Source organism: Staurois parvus, unplaced genomic scaffold (assembly GCF_062004578.1).
Source record: "Staurois parvus isolate SC_StPar_1 unplaced genomic scaffold, SC_StPar_1.0 ptg000671l, whole genome shotgun sequence".
Taxonomy (NCBI): domain Eukaryota; kingdom Metazoa; phylum Chordata; class Amphibia; order Anura; family Ranidae; genus Staurois; species Staurois parvus.
The window spans coordinates 4,018,909-4,039,282 of record NW_028318467.1 but is presented as its reverse complement, the minus strand read 5'-3'; the positions used below and the strand labels follow the sequence as shown (position 1 = coordinate 4,039,282).

General features: G+C 44.5%; 1 protein-coding gene across 1 annotated transcript; it reads right to left on the bottom strand.

The window, feature by feature from the left end:
* Positions 1–5,255: 5,255 nt before the first annotated feature.
* On the bottom strand, positions 5,256–19,437 carry LOC149447762 (surfactant protein C-like). The gene is made up of 6 exons (XM_089652078.1): positions 19,396–19,437; positions 17,470–17,607; positions 17,182–17,319; positions 16,988–17,104; positions 5,768–5,893; positions 5,256–5,339 (listed from the first exon to the last, which is right to left on the bottom strand). Exons 1-6 carry the CDS (start codon positions 19,435–19,437, stop codon positions 5,256–5,258), a joined length of 645 nt encoding a protein of 214 aa, XP_089508204.1.
* Between the last annotated feature and the right edge of the window lie 937 nt (positions 19,438–20,374).

Genomic DNA, 20,374 nt, shown 5'->3' with positions numbered 1-20,374 from the left:
ATAGGAGGATACTCTGATAGGCTGGTTAGATGTTTATTGTGTAAAACTGATACCGATACTGATGTGTTTTTTCCACAGACATCATACAGTATACTGTACATAAAACAAGAACAAGTTCAGCAAACTCACAGAGCTGAACAAGCAAAACAAAACAAATAGGAATCCTAATTACACCATTGGTTGCTATTCTTTGTTGTTGTAAACTACTTATAGGTCTTCTAATCTGCAGATTTTTCCCCTGGTTACATTAGATTTGTTCATATTTATTTTCATCATGGAAAAGTAAAAAAATGGTAAATGCTACAAATAAAAAACAATACTACAGTTAAACCGCCTTTCTGTACAGTTGTGCAACTATAAATCCCAAGTAATGCAGTTAAACAAAAAAGAATAACACACAAATAATCATGAATACAAATTTTAGTTGCATCTCTGCTGCCACATGTCATGGCCTCTAATAGTCTCTTATAACTTATCAGGACCATTATTAGTCTCTCATAACTTAGCATGGGCACTAACCATCTCTCATAACTTGTCATGGGTTCTAATCATCGCTCATAAATTGTCATGGGTTCTAATCATCTCATAATTTGACATGGACACCAATATTCCCTCATAGCTTGTCATAGCCACTAATAGTCTTTCAAAACTTGTCATGGCCATTGTTAGTTTCTCATAACTTGTCAAGGACACTAATCATCTTTCATAAATTGTCAAGGACACTAATCATCTCTCATAAATTGTCATGATCAATAATCATCTCTCATAACTTGTCATGGGTTCTAATCATCTCTTATGATTTGACATGGCCACCAATATTCTCTCATAGCTTGTCATGGCCACTAATAGTTTCTCATAATCTGTCATGGCCTCTAATCATCTCTTATAACTTGTCATGGCCTCTAATCATCTCTTATAACTTGTCATGGCCAATAATCATCTCTCATAACTTGACATGACCACTAATAGTCTCCCATAACTTCTTAAGGCCATTAATAGTCTCTCATAACTTGTCATGGCCACAGTCTCTATTTACATGTGAGTGACCCCTAATCTCTGGCAATATGTTCTGGCCTATAACCTTTTGCAACTTTTGCAACCTTTTGCAACTTTTCATGCCCTCTATTAGCTTCTTGTCACAGTCTCTGGCAACATGTCATGGCCTTCAAAAGCCTCTCACAATTTGTCATGGTCATTAATAATCTCTTGCAACTTTTCGTGGCCCCTAACAGCCTCTCACAACTTGTCACGGTCTTGAATAATCTCTTGCAATTTACCATGACCTCTAATAGCTTTTCACAACTTCTCATGGTATCTAAAGTTTATTTGTACTTGTCATGCTCTCTAATAGTCTCTCACCACTTGTTAGGGCTTTTAATAGTTTCTAACAGCCTATCATGGCCTTTAATAATTCTTTGAAATTTGTCTTAGCCTCTTATAGTGTCTTGCAAGAGCCAATTTGCTCCTGCAGGGGAAAAAATTCCTTCCTTATCCCATGAGAGGCAATCGGATATTCCCTGGATCAACTTTACTTATAAATATTAGTATCCTTTTATATTTTGTGTATCTAGGAAATATTCCAGGCTTTTTTTGAAGCAATCTACTGAGCTGGCCAGAACCAACTCTTGAGGGAGTCTATTCCACGTTTTCACAGCTCTTACTGTGAAGAAACCTTTCTGTATTTGGAGATTAAATCTCTTTTCCTCCAGATGTAACGAGTGCCTCCTTGTCCTCTGTGATGACCTTAAGGAGAATAACTCTACACCGAGTTCACTATATGGACAGCTGATGTATTTATACATGTTGATCTTATCCCCCCTTAATCTCCTCTTCTCAAAAGAGAATAAATTCAGTTCCTCTAATCTTTCCTCATAGCTGATCTCCTCCATGCCTCCTATTAGTTTGGTTTCCCTTCTCTGTACTTCCTCCAGTTCCCCAATGTTCTTTTTGTGAATTGGTGCCCAAAACTGAACTGCATATTCCAGATGAGGTATTACTAATGATTTTTACTGGGGTAGAATGATATCTCTCTCTCTGGAGTCTATACCTCTTTAATACAAGAGAGGATTTTGTCGCTTTAGAAACTGCAGCTTGGCATTGCATGCCATTATGCCATTATTAAGCTTGTGATCTACCAGAACTCCCAGATCCTTCTCCACCATTGATTCCCCCAGTTGTACCCCCCCTAGTATGTATGATGCATGCATATTCTTAGCCACATAGTTGCCAAATTAGTGCATTGAGGTCGGCTTGTAAACTGGAGACATCCTGTAAGGACGTTATTCCATTGCACAGCTTGGTGTCATCTGCAAAGACTGAAATGGTACTTATAATCCCAGTCCCTATATTGTTTATAAATATATTAAAAGGTAAGGGTCCCAACACTGAACCTTGGGGTACACCACTAACATCCCTAGACCATTCATAGTATGAATCATTAACCACTACTCTCTGAATACGATCTTTTAGCCAGTTTTCATCCATTTACATACAGATTTTTCCAAGCCTGTAGACTTTACCTTACACATTAGCCATGTGTGGGGAACTGTCAAACACGTTTGAAAAATCCAAGTATACCACATCCACCGCCACCCCTCTGTCCAAGGTTTTTCTCACCTTCCCGTAAAAAAATCAGATTTGTTTGACAACTTCTGTCTTTCATGAATCCATGCTGTCTGTTGCTTAAAAATATTTTTTTCCAGCAAGAACGCAGCTATGTGGTCTTTTATTAAACTCTCCAGTATCTTCCCAACTATAGAAGTTAAACTAACAGATCTATAATTATTTGGTAAAGACTTTGATCCCTTTTTAAATATAGGCACCACATTGGACTTGCGCCAATCCAGTGATAATATGCCAGTCATTAACGAGTCCTTAAATCAGGGTTTCTCAACTAGGGTTCCTCCAGAGCTTGCTATGGGTTCATTGAGCAATCAGCAATTTTTGCCTCTCAGGTAAGTTCCCACTGACACCATTAATCTTTTTAGCAACCTGTAAGGGGGTAATTCTTCCCAATGACCACAAGTATAAGGAGCATTCTTACCTCTGACTATCACACTAATGTATCATGAATTGTAGATATAGTCATTTTTAGCGGGGGTTCCCTGAGACCGGAAAGTTATGTCAAGGGTTCCTCTGCATTGAAAAGGTTGAAAAAGGCTGCCCTAAATATTAGAAACAATGGCTTTGAAAAGACAGAAGCCTAATTCTTTAAGGATCCGTGGGTGTATGCCATCTGGTCCAGGTGCTTTATTCACCTTTATTTTGTCAAAATATTTCTGGATCATACCAATTTTGAGCCAATGTGGATCATTTGAGGCTGTGTCAATGCCATGCCCATTATGGACATGAGCTTCCCCAAGTTGCTTTGTATACACAGAGCTGAGGAAAGTATTTAATAAATTTGCCTTCTCTTTGTCCCCAGTCACCCACTGTAGATTATTTTGTAAAGGGCCTACATGCTCGGACAAGACCTTTTTACTATTAATATATTTGAAGACTTTTTGGTGGTTTGTCCTGCTATCTTTTGCAATTTGTTGTTCTTTTTCAATCTTTGCGGCCTTTATTTCCTTTTTACATATTCTGTTATATTATTTGTAATATTTAAATGATGATTGTGTTCCTTCATTTTTATATTTAATAAAAGCTCTTTTCTTATTATCTATAACTTTTTTAACTTTGGCCGTAAGCCACATAGGTTTGATTTTTAAACTTGTTGCCCATGGGAATATACTGTATTTTGCAGTATGTTCACATACAGTCTTTTTGAAGAACTCCTATTTCTGTGTTGTGTTCATCGATGCCAATATTCCCTCCCAGTCTAAGTCTTGGAGAGCAGCTTTCAGCCTTGGAAAATTTGTTCTCTTAAAAGTGAATGTTTTTATTTTTCCTGTATGCGTTTGCTAACAATACATGAAAACATGTTATGGTCACTGCTACCCAGATGTTCTTTTATATAGACATTAGTAATAAGCTCTGCATGGCTAGAGATCACCAGGTCCAGCAGAGCATCATTCCTAGTTGGGGCCACTAGGAACTGTTGTTTTGTAATTGGTTTATTAATTTTTGCCCTCTAACTGTTCCTGCAGGGCTATTACTCCTGCACCTCCTCATTAGCACTGGGTGGCCTATAACAAACTCCAATGATTACCTTACACAGGTGCAGTTGCACCCATAATGCTTCAGCCTCATCACACTCTCCATCAACTAGGTCCTCTTTTACACTCGCTTTGAGATCACTTCTCACATAGAGACAGACACCACCACCTTTCCTATTTACACTGTCTCTCCGAAAGAGAACATAGCCAGGAATATTAATGGCCCAGTCATGTGAAGACTGAAGCCAAGATTCAGCAATACCAATTAAATACTAGTTCTCTTCATGCACCAAAGCTTCTAACTCACCTATTTTGCTTGGCAGACATCTGGCCTTGGTGAATAAACACTTTAATTCATTGTCACATTTTGCATTCGTATTTTGCATATATTTTTTTTTTCGTAGTGTTTAAAGTAGAAATGCAGGAAACTGTAGTGTGTAACATAGAGTGCAAGAGTCAGGCGTAACAGAGAGCATAGGGGTCAACAGTGTGTAACACAGAGATTGTGGAGGTCCAGAGTAAATAATGCAGGGGTCAGGAGTAAGTAGGAAAAGTCTAGGGGTCATTGGTACACATCACACATCTCCCTTCACAAAAATACTCTTTTCCAGTACAAACATCTCCCCCTTAGCTAAAATAGCCCCCAGCACAAATTCCCCCTTCCCTCCTTTCCTGAAATGTACTCACCAGACCCCAGATGCAGCTGCACCTGGCAAAGCAAAGGACATCCTCCCAGGTCTCTGGTTAGTTGTGTCATATGACACATTAGAGACAAGGAGGAACCTAGGGCTTCCCTCAGGTCTGCAATGAGCACTGCTGCTGAATCTAAGTTCTGAAAGACTGAAGGTGAGGACAGGAGGTGGCAGCATGACATGGCTGAGATCCACTCATCACATGGCAGGGTAGATCACAGCCAACTGATTGCTGACTTGCTGTATAGATTTCCCATCCTGCCTGAGGAATGATAGAATACAACAAGAAAGGGTGTGGGGAAATCCCATTTTCACAGCTGTTACTGAGATCTTTGATACCAATTTTCCCTTCTCCTGGTGACAGCTGTGTTTTTTAGCAAGCTTATATACAGACAACATTTAATTAATAGTGAGGAATATAAAAGTTTTCATTCCATTGTACAGATGGTAGTGCTCTCCATGTCTCTTATACCCGAATGACTATCGTTGTGTCTGATGTTTTAATGGTAATAGTAACATGGCTGCTTTGTTTCCTCTTTTCTGGACTCATCTGTAAAGAAAATTAGACTTATCATTATTACTTATTTTCTCACTTCCTTCATCGAAGAGTTTTTGTTTAAATCACCTGCAAAAGATTATCATATTAAAATAGAAAACACGAGAGCTATGAAATCTAGTAAGCTTTACTTGAAAGTCTTTTTGTCATACTTTTCACTGCTCACATGCCTATTCTTCCATTTTTTATTATTATATTTAATATACAGACTGGCAAATGTTCTCTCTGGTGGCCAGTATAAAAATCAAGTGAACTGTTGATTCATCACTTTTTTATTATCCTGAATGTATGAATGTAGGTTGGTCTGATCTTTGGAGAGTCGTGCAATTAGAGAGACTTGATATTTTTACGTCCATAAGCAACACTCTCTTATGTTGACTATGGTTTGGCCCATAAAGTGAAATATATAATAAGCACCTTACCATTGTTGTTGACCAGTAGATGGGAACATCGCTGCAGAGAATGTTTATATTCATTCCCAAATGGGCCAGATTAGCTTCTTTGACTGGTGTAATATTGTAGGTTATTTTGTTGTTCGGTGGAGTGTTCTATAGAAGTAAAGAATGTTGATAGTAATAATCTTTCATCCATCATCCAGTTATGTATGAACAAATTCAACATGAAGGAAGGTGGCAAAGTGCTGAATCACTATGTCCAGGTAGGTATCCTGGGTAAATATTCTATTTGGTAAAAGAGAGTTTCCCTAAGGACAAGGGCTTGTATCTCGGGTCAACTATTGTTACATTGAGGAAAACAACAAAAAGGTTGCGTAAAGTACACAACTAATTTTTATTAAAATCACATATTTTTTCCATTAAGTTTTTTATTCAAAGTTTTTCGAATACAGAGTAAAGGAAGCATTTGGGTAGTGTAAATCACAAGCACATGCAAGAATATACATATTCACATTTGAGTTACAAGAAAGCACCCAGCAAGACACAAAACATTAGGTACAAAACAAAAAAACAAAGAAAGAGAAATTTATGAGAACGGGAAAACAAGAAAACAAAGGGTGCGAGAAAGTGCAGAGTTGTATGTCACCAAAGTATCATAGTAGCCACTAAGGTAAGAACGCAAACCAACAATACTTTACATAATGTTTCATTTATACCAATCAACCCAAACTTTCCAATTTTTATTGAATGGGTTCCAAGAGGTTGACCTGATAGCTAAAATTTGCTCATATTGATAATTGAGACTGACTTGTGCCAAGACTTCCAAGGGGTTAGGGGAAAGGTGGTTTCTCCAGTGTCTAGCTATGACTTGTTTTGCTTCCATTAACATATGTGTAATAACTAATCTGGATGAATGTGGAAAGTTGTCTATTCCTACGTGTAAGAGTGCTAATGCAGGATCTGGAGTTGATACCACACCTGAGAGGTCAGCTATAATATTGAATATTTTCCTCCAATAGCTTATTAGATTTTTGCATGACCAGAAGATGTGGAGGATAGTACCAGGTTGGCCACACTCTCTCCAACACAAAGAAGATAGGGAAGGGTAGAATTTTGCCAGCCGATGTGGGGAAAAATCACATTCTTTAGACACATTTGAAAGGGGTCACTTCATTAGTGTTTAGAAGGTGCTAAAGGAATTCTATTCACAACCAATATAGCCAGAAAGATCCAGAGGGATAAACTGGTTATCACTAAGAAGAAACGTCTTCTCCTGTCTCTGGTGTGTTGCCAGCTTATTGGTAAAGAATTAATTTCATTGATCATCTTCAACTTTGATGAAGGGGGACCCTACAAACTCGTGAAATGTGCTGGACTTCAGTTGATTATGACATTGATTTGACTTTACTATGACTGGATTGTTGTTGTTCAATTCTGAACAACTTTAGAAATTGTCTGTGAAAAACCCCCCAGGAGATTAGCAGTTACTATAATATTTAGAGATGAGCGAATTATTCAAAAATTTGGTTCGGCTGATTCGCCGAATTCGCGGAATAAATTCGCTTCGAGCCGAATATATTCGCTGCGAATTTAACTTATAAAAAGGGTGTTTCTAGGCTTCAGAGAGCCTTTATATTAGTGCAGAACACTGTACCTTTAATTTAAATGCCCTTGGAGTCTGCTGGGGAAGAGAAATAATACTGTCAGTCAGTATGACATGCAGATGAGTGCCGTCGATCTTAGAATCACCGCACACTTCACTCATTTGGGCAGTCACGGGGCCAAAACCAGAGTGTGGAGCCACAGTGTGGCGGTGGAGGCAGCAGCAATGGGAGGCCATACAGCACCCTATGACAAAATGGAACCCACCAGCAGTGTGAGGAGACCTGAAAGTGGCACATGGCAGAGTGTGGCGATGGAGACAGCAGCAATGGGAGGCCGTACAGGGACCCATGACACACTCTGGACCTGGCAGCAGCATGAGGAGGCGGTACAGGGGCCCATGACAGATTACGGGCCTGGCAGCAGCATGAGGAGTCGGTACGGGGGCCCATGGCAGATTACGGGCCTGGCAGCAGCATGAGGAGGCGGTACAGGGGCCCATGGCAGAGTGGCGGAGCGTAAGCAGCTAAAATTGAAGGCCATACAGAGGCCTATGTTAAAAAGTCCCCCCAGCAGCAGCGTGGGGAGACGACTATCAAGAGTCCAATGGCAGAGTGGCGGAGCAGAAGCAGCTTCAATTGAAGGCCATACACAGGCCTAGGTTTAAAAGTCCCTCACAGTTAATTCCAATAACGAACTCTACTCCTCCGTGCAATCTACTTACGAGACCCTGGGCAGGTCTGGGTCCAATTTGTGGTAGAGACTGGTTTTGTTCAGCCATGCTTGAGCGAGTAATAACAGGTCTGTGCTGCCCTTTGGTGTCTGGCTTAATGCGCACAACACTGAACGTCCCAGCGTTTGTCAACGATTTGCCGTTAAGTGATGCAAACCCGCTGAACCACGTTCATGAGGAGCCGGTACAGGGGGGCCATGAATCAGTATGGACCTGGCAGCAGCGTGAGCAGATGACAGAGGCACATGGCGCAGGGTGGCGGTGTAGGCAGCATTATTCTGAAGCCATACACAGGCCTAGGTTAAAAAGCGGAAGCCGTCAGCAGCGTGAGCAGACGACAGAGACACATGGCGCAGGGTGGCGGTGGATGCAGCAGTATTCGGAAGCCAAACACAGGCCTCGGTTAAAAAGCGGAAGCCGTCAGCAGCGTGAGCAGACGACAGAGGCACATGGCGCAGGGTGGCGGTGGAGGCAGCAGCAATGGAAGGCCATACAGCACCCTATCACAAAATGGAACCCACCAACAGTGTAAGGAGACCTGAAAGTGGCACATGGCAGAGTCTGGCGATGAAGTCAGCAGCAATGGGAGGCCGTACAGGGACCCATGACACACTCTGGACCTGGCAGCAGCAAGAGGAGGCGGTACAGGGGCCCATGGCAGAGTGGCGAAGCGTAAGCAGCTTAAATTGAAGGCCATACAGAGGCCTATGTTAAAAAGTCCCCCCAGCAGCAGTGTGGGGAGACGACTATCAAGAGTCCAATGGCAGAGTGGCGGAGCAGAAGCAGCTTCAATTGAAGGCCATACACAGGCCTAGGTTAAAAAGTCCCCCCAGCAGCAGTGTGGGGAGATGACTATCAAGAGTCCAATGGCTGAGTGGTGATCCGGGAAGTCAGCGTTGTGATTGCAGATGCAATGCAGAGATTCTATGAGGTGATGCCGTGGGTGCGAAGAAGATCATATACCGTTGTACTTCCATCCATAAGACGGAACAACCTGCGAACCGGGAGCTTTATTGCCCTGACCCGCTGAGCAGCTTCTGGGATACCCAAGAGGCCCATGGCAGAGTGGCGGAGCGTAAGCAGCTTCAATTAAAGGCCATACAGAGGCCTATGTTAAAAAGTCCCCCCAGCAGCAGCGTGGGGAGACGACTATCAAGAGTCCAATGGCAGAGTGGCGAAGCGTAACCAGCTTCAATTGAAGGCCATACACAGGCCTAGGTTAAAAAGTCCCCCCAGCAGCAGTGTGGGGAGACGACTATCAAGAGTCCAATGGCTGAGTGGCGATCCGGGAAGTCAGCGTTGTGATTGCAGATGCAATGCAGAGATTCTATGAGGTGATGCCGTGGGTGCGAAGAAGATCATATACCGTCGTACTTCCATCCATAAGACGGAACAACCTGCGAACTGGGAGCTTTATTGCCCTGACCCGCTGAGCAGCTTCTGGGATACCCAAGAGGCCCATGGCAGAGTGGCGGAGCGTAAGCAGCTTCAATTAAAGGCCATACAGAGGCCTATGTTAAAAAGTCCCCCCAGCAGCAGCGTGGGGAGACGACTATCAAGAGTCCAATGGCAGAGTGGCGGAGCGGAAGCAGCTTCAATTGAAGGCCATACACAGGCCTAGGTTAAAAAGTCCCCCCAGCAGCAGTGTGGGGAGACGACTATCAAGAGTCCAATGGCTGAGTGGCGATCCGGGAAGTCAGCGTTGTGATTGCAGATGCAATGCAGAAATTTTATGAGGTAATGCCGTGGGTGCGAAGAAGATCATATACCGTCGTACTTCCATCCATAAGACGGAACAACCTGCGAACCGGGAGCTTTATTGCCCTGACCCGCTGAGCAGCTTCTGGGATACCCAAGAGTTTGGCTTCTGTGGGGAATATGGTTGAAAACTGAAACTTAAAGGCATGTTGACGGAAGGGCACCAGTGTCAGTGCTCCGGAGGGAATATAGCTTCAAAGCTGACACTTAAAGGTATATCGACGGTCAGAGACCACAGGAAGTGGAGCTTGCGTCTTAAATCGACTGAATGTGGCAGACGTGAAACGTCTACGGGCCGTATATGAAACGGGTTGTTCCTTTTTCTGGAATAAGTGTTGGAAATGGTGTGGCGTTTTGTCTATTTAATTCCGATAACGGACTCTACTCCTCCGTGCAATCTAGTTACGAGACCCTGGGCAGGTCTGGGTCCAATTTGTGGTAGAGACTGGTTTTGTTCAGCCATGCTTGAGCGAGTAATAACAGGTCTGTGCTGCCCTTTGGTGTCTGGCTTAATGCGCACAACACTGAACGTCCCAGCATTTGTCAACGATTTGCCGTTAAGTGATGCAAACCCGCTGAACCAAGTTCATGAGGAGCCGGTACAGGGGGGCCATGAATCAGTATGGACCTGGCAGCAGTGTGAGGAGACCCGAAAGTGGCACATGGCGCAGGGTGGCGGTGGAGGCAGCAGTATTCGGAAGACATACACAGGACTAGTTTAAAAAGCGGAAGCCGTCAGCAGCGTGAGCAGACGACAGAGGCACATGGCGCAGGGTGGCGGTGGAGGCAGCAGTATTTGGAAGCCATACACAGGCCTAGGTTAAAAAGCGGAAGCCGTCAGCAGCGTGAGCAGACGACAGAGGCACATGGCGCAGGGTGGCGGTGGAGGCAGCAGTATTCGGAAGCCATACACAGGCCTAGGTTTAAAACTGGAACCCAGCAGCGTGAGCAGACGACAAAGACGCACATGGCAGAGGATGGATCTGGCAGCAGTATGAGAAGGCGGTACAGGGGCCCGTGGCACAGTGTGGTGATGGGGGCTACAGCAACTGGATGCCAGAAAGTGGCCGATAGGGCTATATACTGCATGGAATTATAAAGTTGTAAAGACAGCGGCCTATAAGGCTATACACACTATAACAATCATGACTTGATTGACCATTGGCCTATAAGGCTATACACAGCATGAATATCATGACTTATTCTGAGAGTGGTTTGGAAGGCTATATACAAAAAGTAATTCATGAGCTGTCCGGACAGCGGACAATAAGTACATATATACAAATCAATTCATCAGCTGTCCAGCCAGCGGCCTCAAAGGCGACACATATAGAAAGCAATTCATGAGCTGTTCAGACAGCGGCCTCTAAGGCGACAGATATACAAAGCAATTCCCGAGGTGTTCAGGGAGCGGCCTGAACGGCTAGGTTATTACTAAATATATTTTTGTGGCCAAACATCGGCCTATAAATAGATGTCTACACAGTGACAAAAAATTATGTCGCCAGACAGCGGCCCCTAAGGCAACAGATATACAAAGCAATTCCCGAGGTGTTCAGTGAGCGGCTTGAACAGCTAGGTTATTACTAAATATATCTTTCTGGCCAAACATCGGCCTATAAATAGATGTCTACACAGTGACAAAAAAGTAGGTCGCCTTACAGCGGCGTATCCTACAAATTGACATTATAAGAAATGGTTTAGACCAAAAAAAAAAACTTTGATGCGATGCTATACCTTAGTAGATTGTGGAAAGTCGACAAGTCAAGCGTAACTGTGTACATTACAGAAAATCTTAACAAGACAACCAAACATGTGGCCAAACCATGACCGATACAACAAGTTAACAATGTAAGAAACAGGCGGGGGCCAAACCGTGGCCAATAAATAAACAGTCCACCTCATTGATGAGATGGACAACACGTGTCAAATAAATATTTAAAAAAATTGCTATTCCATCGGTCTGGAACTGGTCGACTATAAATAATTAAAAAGTTTAAATTCATGTGACAGTCGTCCAGCGACGTATAAATAATTTAAAAACACCAATTCATGAGGGGCCCGACCTGCAGAGTATAAGTCATTAAAAATGTGCAAAACATGAGTCGGCCGACCAGCAGCCTCTCAATAAAATATATATACAAATGTACGGATCAGGTGGAGGTCTTCCATTTGTCCCTCATAACATGTTTGGGGCATGATTCATGGCGGATTTAGTCAGTTGTGTCAGGAACTGGTGGTTTGAAATCCAGACTAATCCACGCCTGATTCATTTTCACAAACGTGAGTCTCTCCACACTTTGGGTGGAGAGTTACAATACCTCCTGCCGCACTAAACACGCGCTCCGATGCCACGCTACTGGCCGGGCATGACAGCCTTTCAAGGGCAAATTCAGCTAGTTGGGGCCAAAGGTCAAGTTTCGTTGCCCAGTAGTCAAGGGGATTGTCTACCTCGGTTGGCAGGGTGCTGTCCAAGTAGGCCCAAGCCTGTTGTTTGAGGTCCTGCTCCAGGTCCACCTGATGCTGCTGCTGCTGCGGCTGGTTAGTAGTTTCCTCACTGCGCTGGTGAAGAAAGCTACTCATCATCGACTGCAGACTGAGGCAGCCGCTGCTGGTGGAGCTGCCACTGCTCCTACCACCCCAGCCCTCCCCTGCTGCCATGGCAGCGGAACGCGAGCGCACAGGGCCCACAGTGTCTGAGGATGGACGTTGGCGCAGAAAGGCAGAGACCAACTGACTACATAGGTGGTTTTTATAGTACTTTATTTTGGCCTCCCTCTCAGCAGGTGTGAAAAAGGCCACCATTTTTGAACGGTAGCGAGGGTCCAACAAGGTGGACAGCCAAAAGTCATCCCTCTGTCTGATGGTTATTATTCGGCTGTCGCTACGCAAGCAACCGAGCATGCTATGGGCCATTTGTGCCAAGGAATGCGAGGGACTCCCTGCCTCCATCTCCACAGCATACTGCCACGGTGCGTCTGGGTCCTCTGTCTCCTCCTCCTCCTCTACCAGATGCTCCTGCTCCTCCACTCCTGTCCGCTGAGTGGAAAAACCACCCATTTCACTCAATAATTCCTGAGCACCAATGTCCTCCTCTACCTCCTCCTCTTCTTCCTGTCCTGCCCCCACAGGGGTCATGTGGCGTTGAGATCTGTGCGCCACGTCTACCGCACCCTGACCAGCCATTGTTAACAGCATTTGTTCCAGGACGTGCAACAGAGGAATGACGTCGTTCATCCCATAGTCCTGCCGACTCACGAATAGCGTGGCCTCCTCAAAGGGCCTGAGCAAGCGGCAGGTGTCACGCATGAGCTGCCAATGTCTGACATCTAAGTTACACAGGGGAGTACCTTTATCCGCTTGTAACATCAGGAAATCGGTGATGTCCTTTCGCTGTTCGTAAAGGCGGTCTAACATGTGTAGGGTTGAATTCCACCTTGTTGCAACGTCGCAGATCAGGCGATGCTGTGGAATTCCGTTCTGCCGCTGCAGCTCAAGGAGGGTGTGCTTTGCGGTGTAGGAATGGCTGAAATGCATGCAAAGTTTACGTGACATTTTAAGGATGTCTTGCAGTGGAATGATGGATTTTAGGAACCGCTTGACAACCAGATTGAACACGTGAGCCATGCATGGCGCATGGCACAACCTTCCTTGACGCAGAGCAGACACCATGTTCTTTCCGTTGTCGGTCAACATGGTTCCGATTTTCAGTTTGCGCGGAGACAGCCATCTGTCGATTTCTCTGTTCATTACACTGAGAAGTTCCTCCCCTGTGTGACTACGTTCGCCAAGGCATTCCAGGTGCAGCACAGCGTGACACCGTTGCGCCCTGCACATGTGATATGCCGGTCGGGTAATGGGACTTGGCACAGGGGTGGCGGCTGAGGACACGGCGGAAGAAAAGGTGGTAGAGGCGGACATCTTTGCTGGACCAAGGACGTGCAAACGTGGAGGCAAAAGCGGCGTGACCTGTCCAAGTTGCTGGTGCGGCTGTGCCGGCACCACGTTCACCCAGTGGGCCGTAAATGACAAGTACTGTCCCTGACCGTAGTTACAGCTCCACAGGTCGGCGCTGCCGTGCACTTTGGCAGAGACCGACATGCTCAAAGACTGGCCCACCATCTCTTCTACATGTGAATGCAGGGCTGGCACTGCCTTTTTGGCGAAGAAATGCCGGCTTGGCACTCTCCACCGCGGCTCGGCACAAGCCATCATTTCTCGGAAAGGTGCTGAGTCCACCACTTGGAAAGGGAGGGACTGCAGCACCAGCAACTTGGACAGGAGGACGTTCAGCTTCTGCACCATCGGGTGCGTGCTCGCAAACTGTTGTCTCTTGGAAACGGATTCCAAGAAAGACTGCTGACGGAATCCGTGAAGAGGAGTAGCAGGAGAAGGAGCATCTGAACGAGCGGAAGATGCCAACGAGCGACAACTCCCCTCAGCAGAGGTGTTGGAGCCTTGACTGGCTGATAGAGGGCGATTGACGTCGGGTGACGGAGCAAGTAACGGAGCGGGTGATGGAGCGGGGGCTGGGGCAGGCAGAACCGCCGTATCTTTATCACGGTTTTCCCAGGCCACCGAATGGCGACGCTGCATATGCTGACGCAACGCTGTAGTCCCAACATTGGCCCCCTGGCCACGCTTGACTTTCTGGCCACATAGTCGACATACGGCTACGTTTACTTCCTCGGGCGGCTTGACGAAAAATTGCCACACCGCCGAGTAGGAAACTTTGCCCCCGCTACTCCTCACTGGCTGACTGCTACTTCCTCCGTGCACACCGGCACCACTACTGGCCGTGGTGGTAGGCTGCAGTGGAGCTGGTGCTCTACTCCGTGGCCGTTTGGCTCCACTGACACTGCTGCGACCCTGCTGCCTCCTGGGCAACCCACCGACTGTTTTGCTCGCTGGCAAGCTGGCACCCTCTTCTCCTGATGATGCGGAAGCAATAGCCTGATGACGACGACGCTGCCAAGTGCGATCAGCCTCATCATCATCAATTAGGGTCTCCGCGTCACTACTAGCCCCCTCGACTGCGTGTGGGTCAGGAGACAGACCTGTCTCTAGACCGGCTACCGAGCCACTCTCCTCGCCAGTACTTCTTCGCCTGGCTGCTGAAGAGGCGGATGTCTCCCCCCGTTCCTGACCGCCCTCTGTTAGCTCTTCCTCACTGTACAGTGGGGCTGAGCCCACAGCATGCGATACTTCGCTTGGTGAGGGAACACCAAAGGACAGGGGCAGGTCGAGGACACGTGATTTCAGTGGGCTTGCTCCCGGGCCATGCCAACTAACGGTTGTGTCTGACGTACCCACCGACCGTTTGCTGTAGGTGTCAGAGGTGACCTGGGAAGAGGAAGACGACCGAGTCAACCAATCGATGACGGCAGGGTTGTCGGTGGAGACACGACCGCTGGATGACACCGGGAGCACTGGCCTCTGGCTGCGACTAGTGCTGCCTCGACCCCTTCCTCTGCTGCCACGTCTGCTCGCTCCTGAAACATTGCCTCCTCTGCCACTCCTCTGCGTGTTGTCTGACATACTCTTTAATTCAATAAGCACCCCAAAAATAAAACCGGATTTAACTCTTTGAACGTACAATAGTGGTTGTGAAGCAGAAAGTCAGTTTATTTAGCACAATCGGTCAATTGCAGCTTGCCGTTGGCTGGAAACTGTACGTTTATGTCACTGGAATGCACTAATCACCCAAAAAATATTACCGCCACCCGGCGTGTAAATGGATCTAACTCTTTGAACGTACAATAGTGGTTGTGAAGCAGAAAGTCAGTTTATTTAGCACAATCGGTCAATTGCAGCTTGCCGTTGGCTGGAAACTGTACGTTTATGTCACTGGAATGCACTAATCACCCAAAAAATATTACCGCCACCCGGCGTGTATATGGATTTAACTCTTTGAACGTACAATAGTGGTTGTGAAGCAGAAAGTCAGTTTATTGTACACAATCGGTCAATTGCAGCTTGCCGTTGGCTGGAAACTGTACGTTTATGTCACTGGAATGCACTAATCACCCAAAAAATATTACCGCCACCCGGCGTGTAAATGGATCTAACTCTTTGAACGTACAATAGTGGTTGTGAAGCAGAAAGTCAGTTTATAGTACACAATCGGTCAATTGCAGCTTGCCGTTGGCTGGAAACTGTACGTTTCTGTCACTGGAATGCACTAATCACCCAAAAAATATTACCGCCAGCCGGCGTGTAAATGGATTTAACTCTTTGAACGTACAATAGTGGTTGTGAAGCAGAAAGTCAGTTTATTTAGCACAATCGGTCAATTGCAGCTTGCCGTTGGCTGGAAACTGTACGTTTATGTCACTGGAATGCACTAATCACCCAAAAAATATTACCGCCACCCAGCGTGTAAATGGATCTAACTCTTTGAACGTACAATAGTGGTTGTGAAGCAGAAAGTCAGTTTATTGTACACAATCGGTCAATTGCAGCTTGCCGTTGGCTGGAAACTGTACGTTTGTGTCACTGGAATGCACTAATCACCCAAAAAATATTACCGCCAGCCGGCGTGTAAATGGATTTAACTCTTTGAACGTACAATAGTGGTTGTGAAGCAGAAAGTCCGTTTATTTTGCACAATCGGCAAACTGCGGCACCAACTGTGCACGACAGCCACCAAAAAAAAAAAGGGTGTATGTCACTTTAAATTTTCGATTCTTTGATAGCTGTGGCCCTAAGTAACGATTCTGTGTCCCTGAGTAACGATTCTGTGTCCCTGAGTAACGATTCTGTGTCCCTGAGTAACGATTCTGTGGCCCTAAAGTCTCTGTGGCCCTAACTCTGTCCCTTAATACACACAGGTCTGTCTCTCTTGAATGACCGGAGGCTAATGGAGAATTCTAAGATGGCCGCGATTTATAGCTCCACCATTACACAGTGCTGGCTGGCTGCTGATTGGCTAATGCGATCACATGTCATGAATGCATTATGGGTCAGCGCGCCTTGTCTGCAAGGAGCAGGGGCCCCATGATCCCCTATTGCCCGGGGGCCCCATGAGTTGTCAGTCCGCCCCTGGTTATGATATTGTCAATGGAATGGACTTCTATGGTAAAAAAGTAGATGTCTAGTGGTGTCACTGCTCACAGGATATACTTTGTATTTATAGGTATCTCCGTTAGACTTACATTGCTCAGGAAGATTCTCATCATCTTAAGTAGGTTAGAGATAGATGGAGTCCGGACCTCATCCATTCTCAATAAGTAACATATGGTGCTGCTGGAAGTCCGGATACCGATAATTCTCTGTTGACAAGGAAATATTTGTTCTGATTTTCACATGATGTGACTACTGGCAACAGAAATCACAGATCACCACATACCTGCTTATAATCTAAAACAATGGTGGAAGTATAATTATTGATGAGGACAACAAAGACTGCCACATCTTCCTGTTCATTCACTAAGATCATTTGCTGGAAGTTGTGCCCGTCCTGAGAGCTGAGTGTCATCATCACCATCTATAGTACAAAAATATGGCCAGTGTTATTGGGGGGAATCAAACAGCCTACAGTGTGTGATTCCTGAACAACATTCTACAGAAGCAAACTTAAGCAGTTACTAATACTGTATGTTTCAATTTGGCGTAGAAAAGTTGAAATGTTTCTTACGGTTTCCGTGTATTTCTGGGTCATGTAGACTCCAAGTAAAATTGACACAACAGTGATGACGACAAGAAAAAGTGCCACAGAAACTCCCACAATCCACTTGTTCTTGGGCTGCTTCGTATTGGAGAAGAGGCTGTATGGCTAATGGACAGAGAATAATACAAAAATAGGAAACATCATTTATAAATTGTAGGACATGACTGTCTTTATTTTGAACCCAAATGCCTTCGCCCCATTTATCTCCACAATAGTACTTTTTGTCACTCCAAAAATGTTCAGATAGAATGTATACTTATGTTTTAAAACTGCATCGTGGTACAGGATTGATACCGCTGTTTTTTGTCTTTTGACTGAATAGCAGATTATTATAGAGACAGTTGCTCACTAGTCATAGTTTCCACTCTCTGACATAAAAACTAACATAAATATAGTATAGATCCAGAGCATTATACACAGCTGCTTTCATGTTAATTAGAAAGGGTCAACTTATGCGTGTGGCATCACATTACCCATTCATTTAGCAAGAAAAGGTATAGTGTATGAGATATAAAGCAAATTCGTACATCAGAAGGTTTCTAAAATGTCATTACTTCCATCAAAAGTCTGAGTCCAAGAGTTTCATTCCTTATTTAAGGTGGTTGTAAACCTCAAACATGTAATATGAACAAAACATCATTCTACATATAGTGTGTACATGTCCCTATTAAGAGCACTAAATGTCATTTCTGTCTGCTGCTTTGTTTCTCTGCTATCAGCATGAATCAGTTTTCCTGACACCAAGAGAAAAATGGTGACAGGGGAGGGACCTCCAGAAGATTGCCAGTCTCAGCTCTATTTCTGTGAGTTGTGTGTAGGGGGGGGGTGTCCCTTTCCTCCAATCAGCTCTCAAAGCTCTCCTCACTGAGCTCTGCAGAGTAATTTCAGCTCTCTGCCCCCTTTTTATGAACTCTTGGACAAGCTTTATGAGTTCAGCAGTTTGAACAGATGTAGAGAAGAGACGACTGCAGATAAACAGATACAACTTGTGTAAGAGGATTTGTTTCATCTCTGTGTATCACCTGAGGCCAATCACTTCACTGGTATATATAAGAGTTTACAACCACTTTAAGGATAGTAGGTAGGGTCATGCAAATCATTACGCCCTTGTAGCCAATAATGCATCTGTAAACTGGTGTATACACTATGTGTACAGCTCTCCAAATGATTGCGTTCAAGTGTTTTCAGTAAAGCACTATACTGTTAATGCTGCAACATACAAAAACATGTTTGACAATTGTACACTTCCAGTCTTGTTGAAACATTTTAAGGAGGAACCTTTTCTGTTCCAGTAAGATTGTCCCCCTTTGTATAAAGCCAGTTCCATAAAGACATGGCTTGATTAGTTTGGTGTGGAGGAACTGGAGTGGTGTACAAATAGCCCTGACCACAACCCTACTGAACCCCTTCGGGATTAATGGAAAAACTGATTGTGAGTCAGGCATTCTCATTCAACATCAGTACCTAACCTCAAAAAATGGGAATGAATTCCCACAGACACACTTCAAAATCTGGTGGAAAGCCTTCCCAGAAGAGTGGATGTTGTTAAAACAACACAAAGGGAGGCCAACTCTATAATAATGACCAAGGTTTTGAAATAGGATGTCCAACAAGCTCATGTAAGTACAAATGTCAGATGTACACTATCTACATATCTAGGCTATATTTTCATTATAAGCTTTCTAGAGCTTAGGCAATAAATGGAAAGAATGTGAGGGGAAATCATGTATTATTATTTACAGGCTGAAATCAGAGCTACAATCTGGGAAATATAGGCAAAGGACAATTATATGACCCTCCTGATCCTGCAGACAGTGGTTAACCCATACACCCCCTGTAGTCACTGTATATAACATAACAAAATGTGATATAGAAGGCAACAGAGGAACTTACAGGGAGGGCCCCATCACTGTCCTTGGTGATTTCTTCCTTCATGTTCTTGGAGATGTCTCTTCACTGATGTCTGGGTATTTTCTGGACAAAGCTGGGTGTGTTCCTTGTACTGTAGGTATTTTTAAATGGTTAGTCTGGCCAACAATTAAACTTTGAACAAATATTGGCAGAAGGATTGCAAAAGATAAATTCATAGAGCTGTAGCAAGAAAATATTCTATGCAAACAAGGAAGCTGTTGTGGAAAAACATAAATGTCGATATTCTATACTTTCAGATTTTGTTATTTCTCTATAAACCTGAAGTGTGTTTGGAGTCATGAGGAGAACAGAGGGTCACTACAGCTTATGGTAAAGTGGAAGGTAGAAGCAAAATATAAAACCATCCAATTTCTGTTTCCATCAACTGATGTGATCAGTCACAGTTCATGATAGATCCAGCTCATAAAACTACCTCTCTCTATCCCATTGGCCCGCACCACTCTTTTCAATACTCCCAAATGCCGGGAATAGCCTTTGCTGTATTGAAACGCTCCCAAACATAGGGGAAAGACCACAAACAACTGCTAATCACAGAAACCACTTTGTCCTCAGTGTCAGTGAAGAATTGACTCAGAATCAGATTCCTCTCCACCACTCGTAATAGACGACAAGGGTCTTGCAGAGAAGTCACCCTGCAACTGCAACCTGGTTTTCTAACCACTATTAAAGACTCTACAACTCAACAGTTACAGGAGCTCAGAGACAAGATTTCTTGTTATGACTCCTATCCACTGGATTTAAAACACAGGGATGGCGAGCTGGAGGATGCTCTAAAAAAAAAACACAAACCCAGCTTCAAACCATCTACAAACAAAAAAGTGCCATTAGTTAAAAACAAAAGTAGAAGATCTCCAGAATTTGTTAAAATTTTTTGACAGCATGGAGATGGGATAGAACACCCTTCTGCCCCAATTAGGGAGATTCACCCTATTTGTCCTGT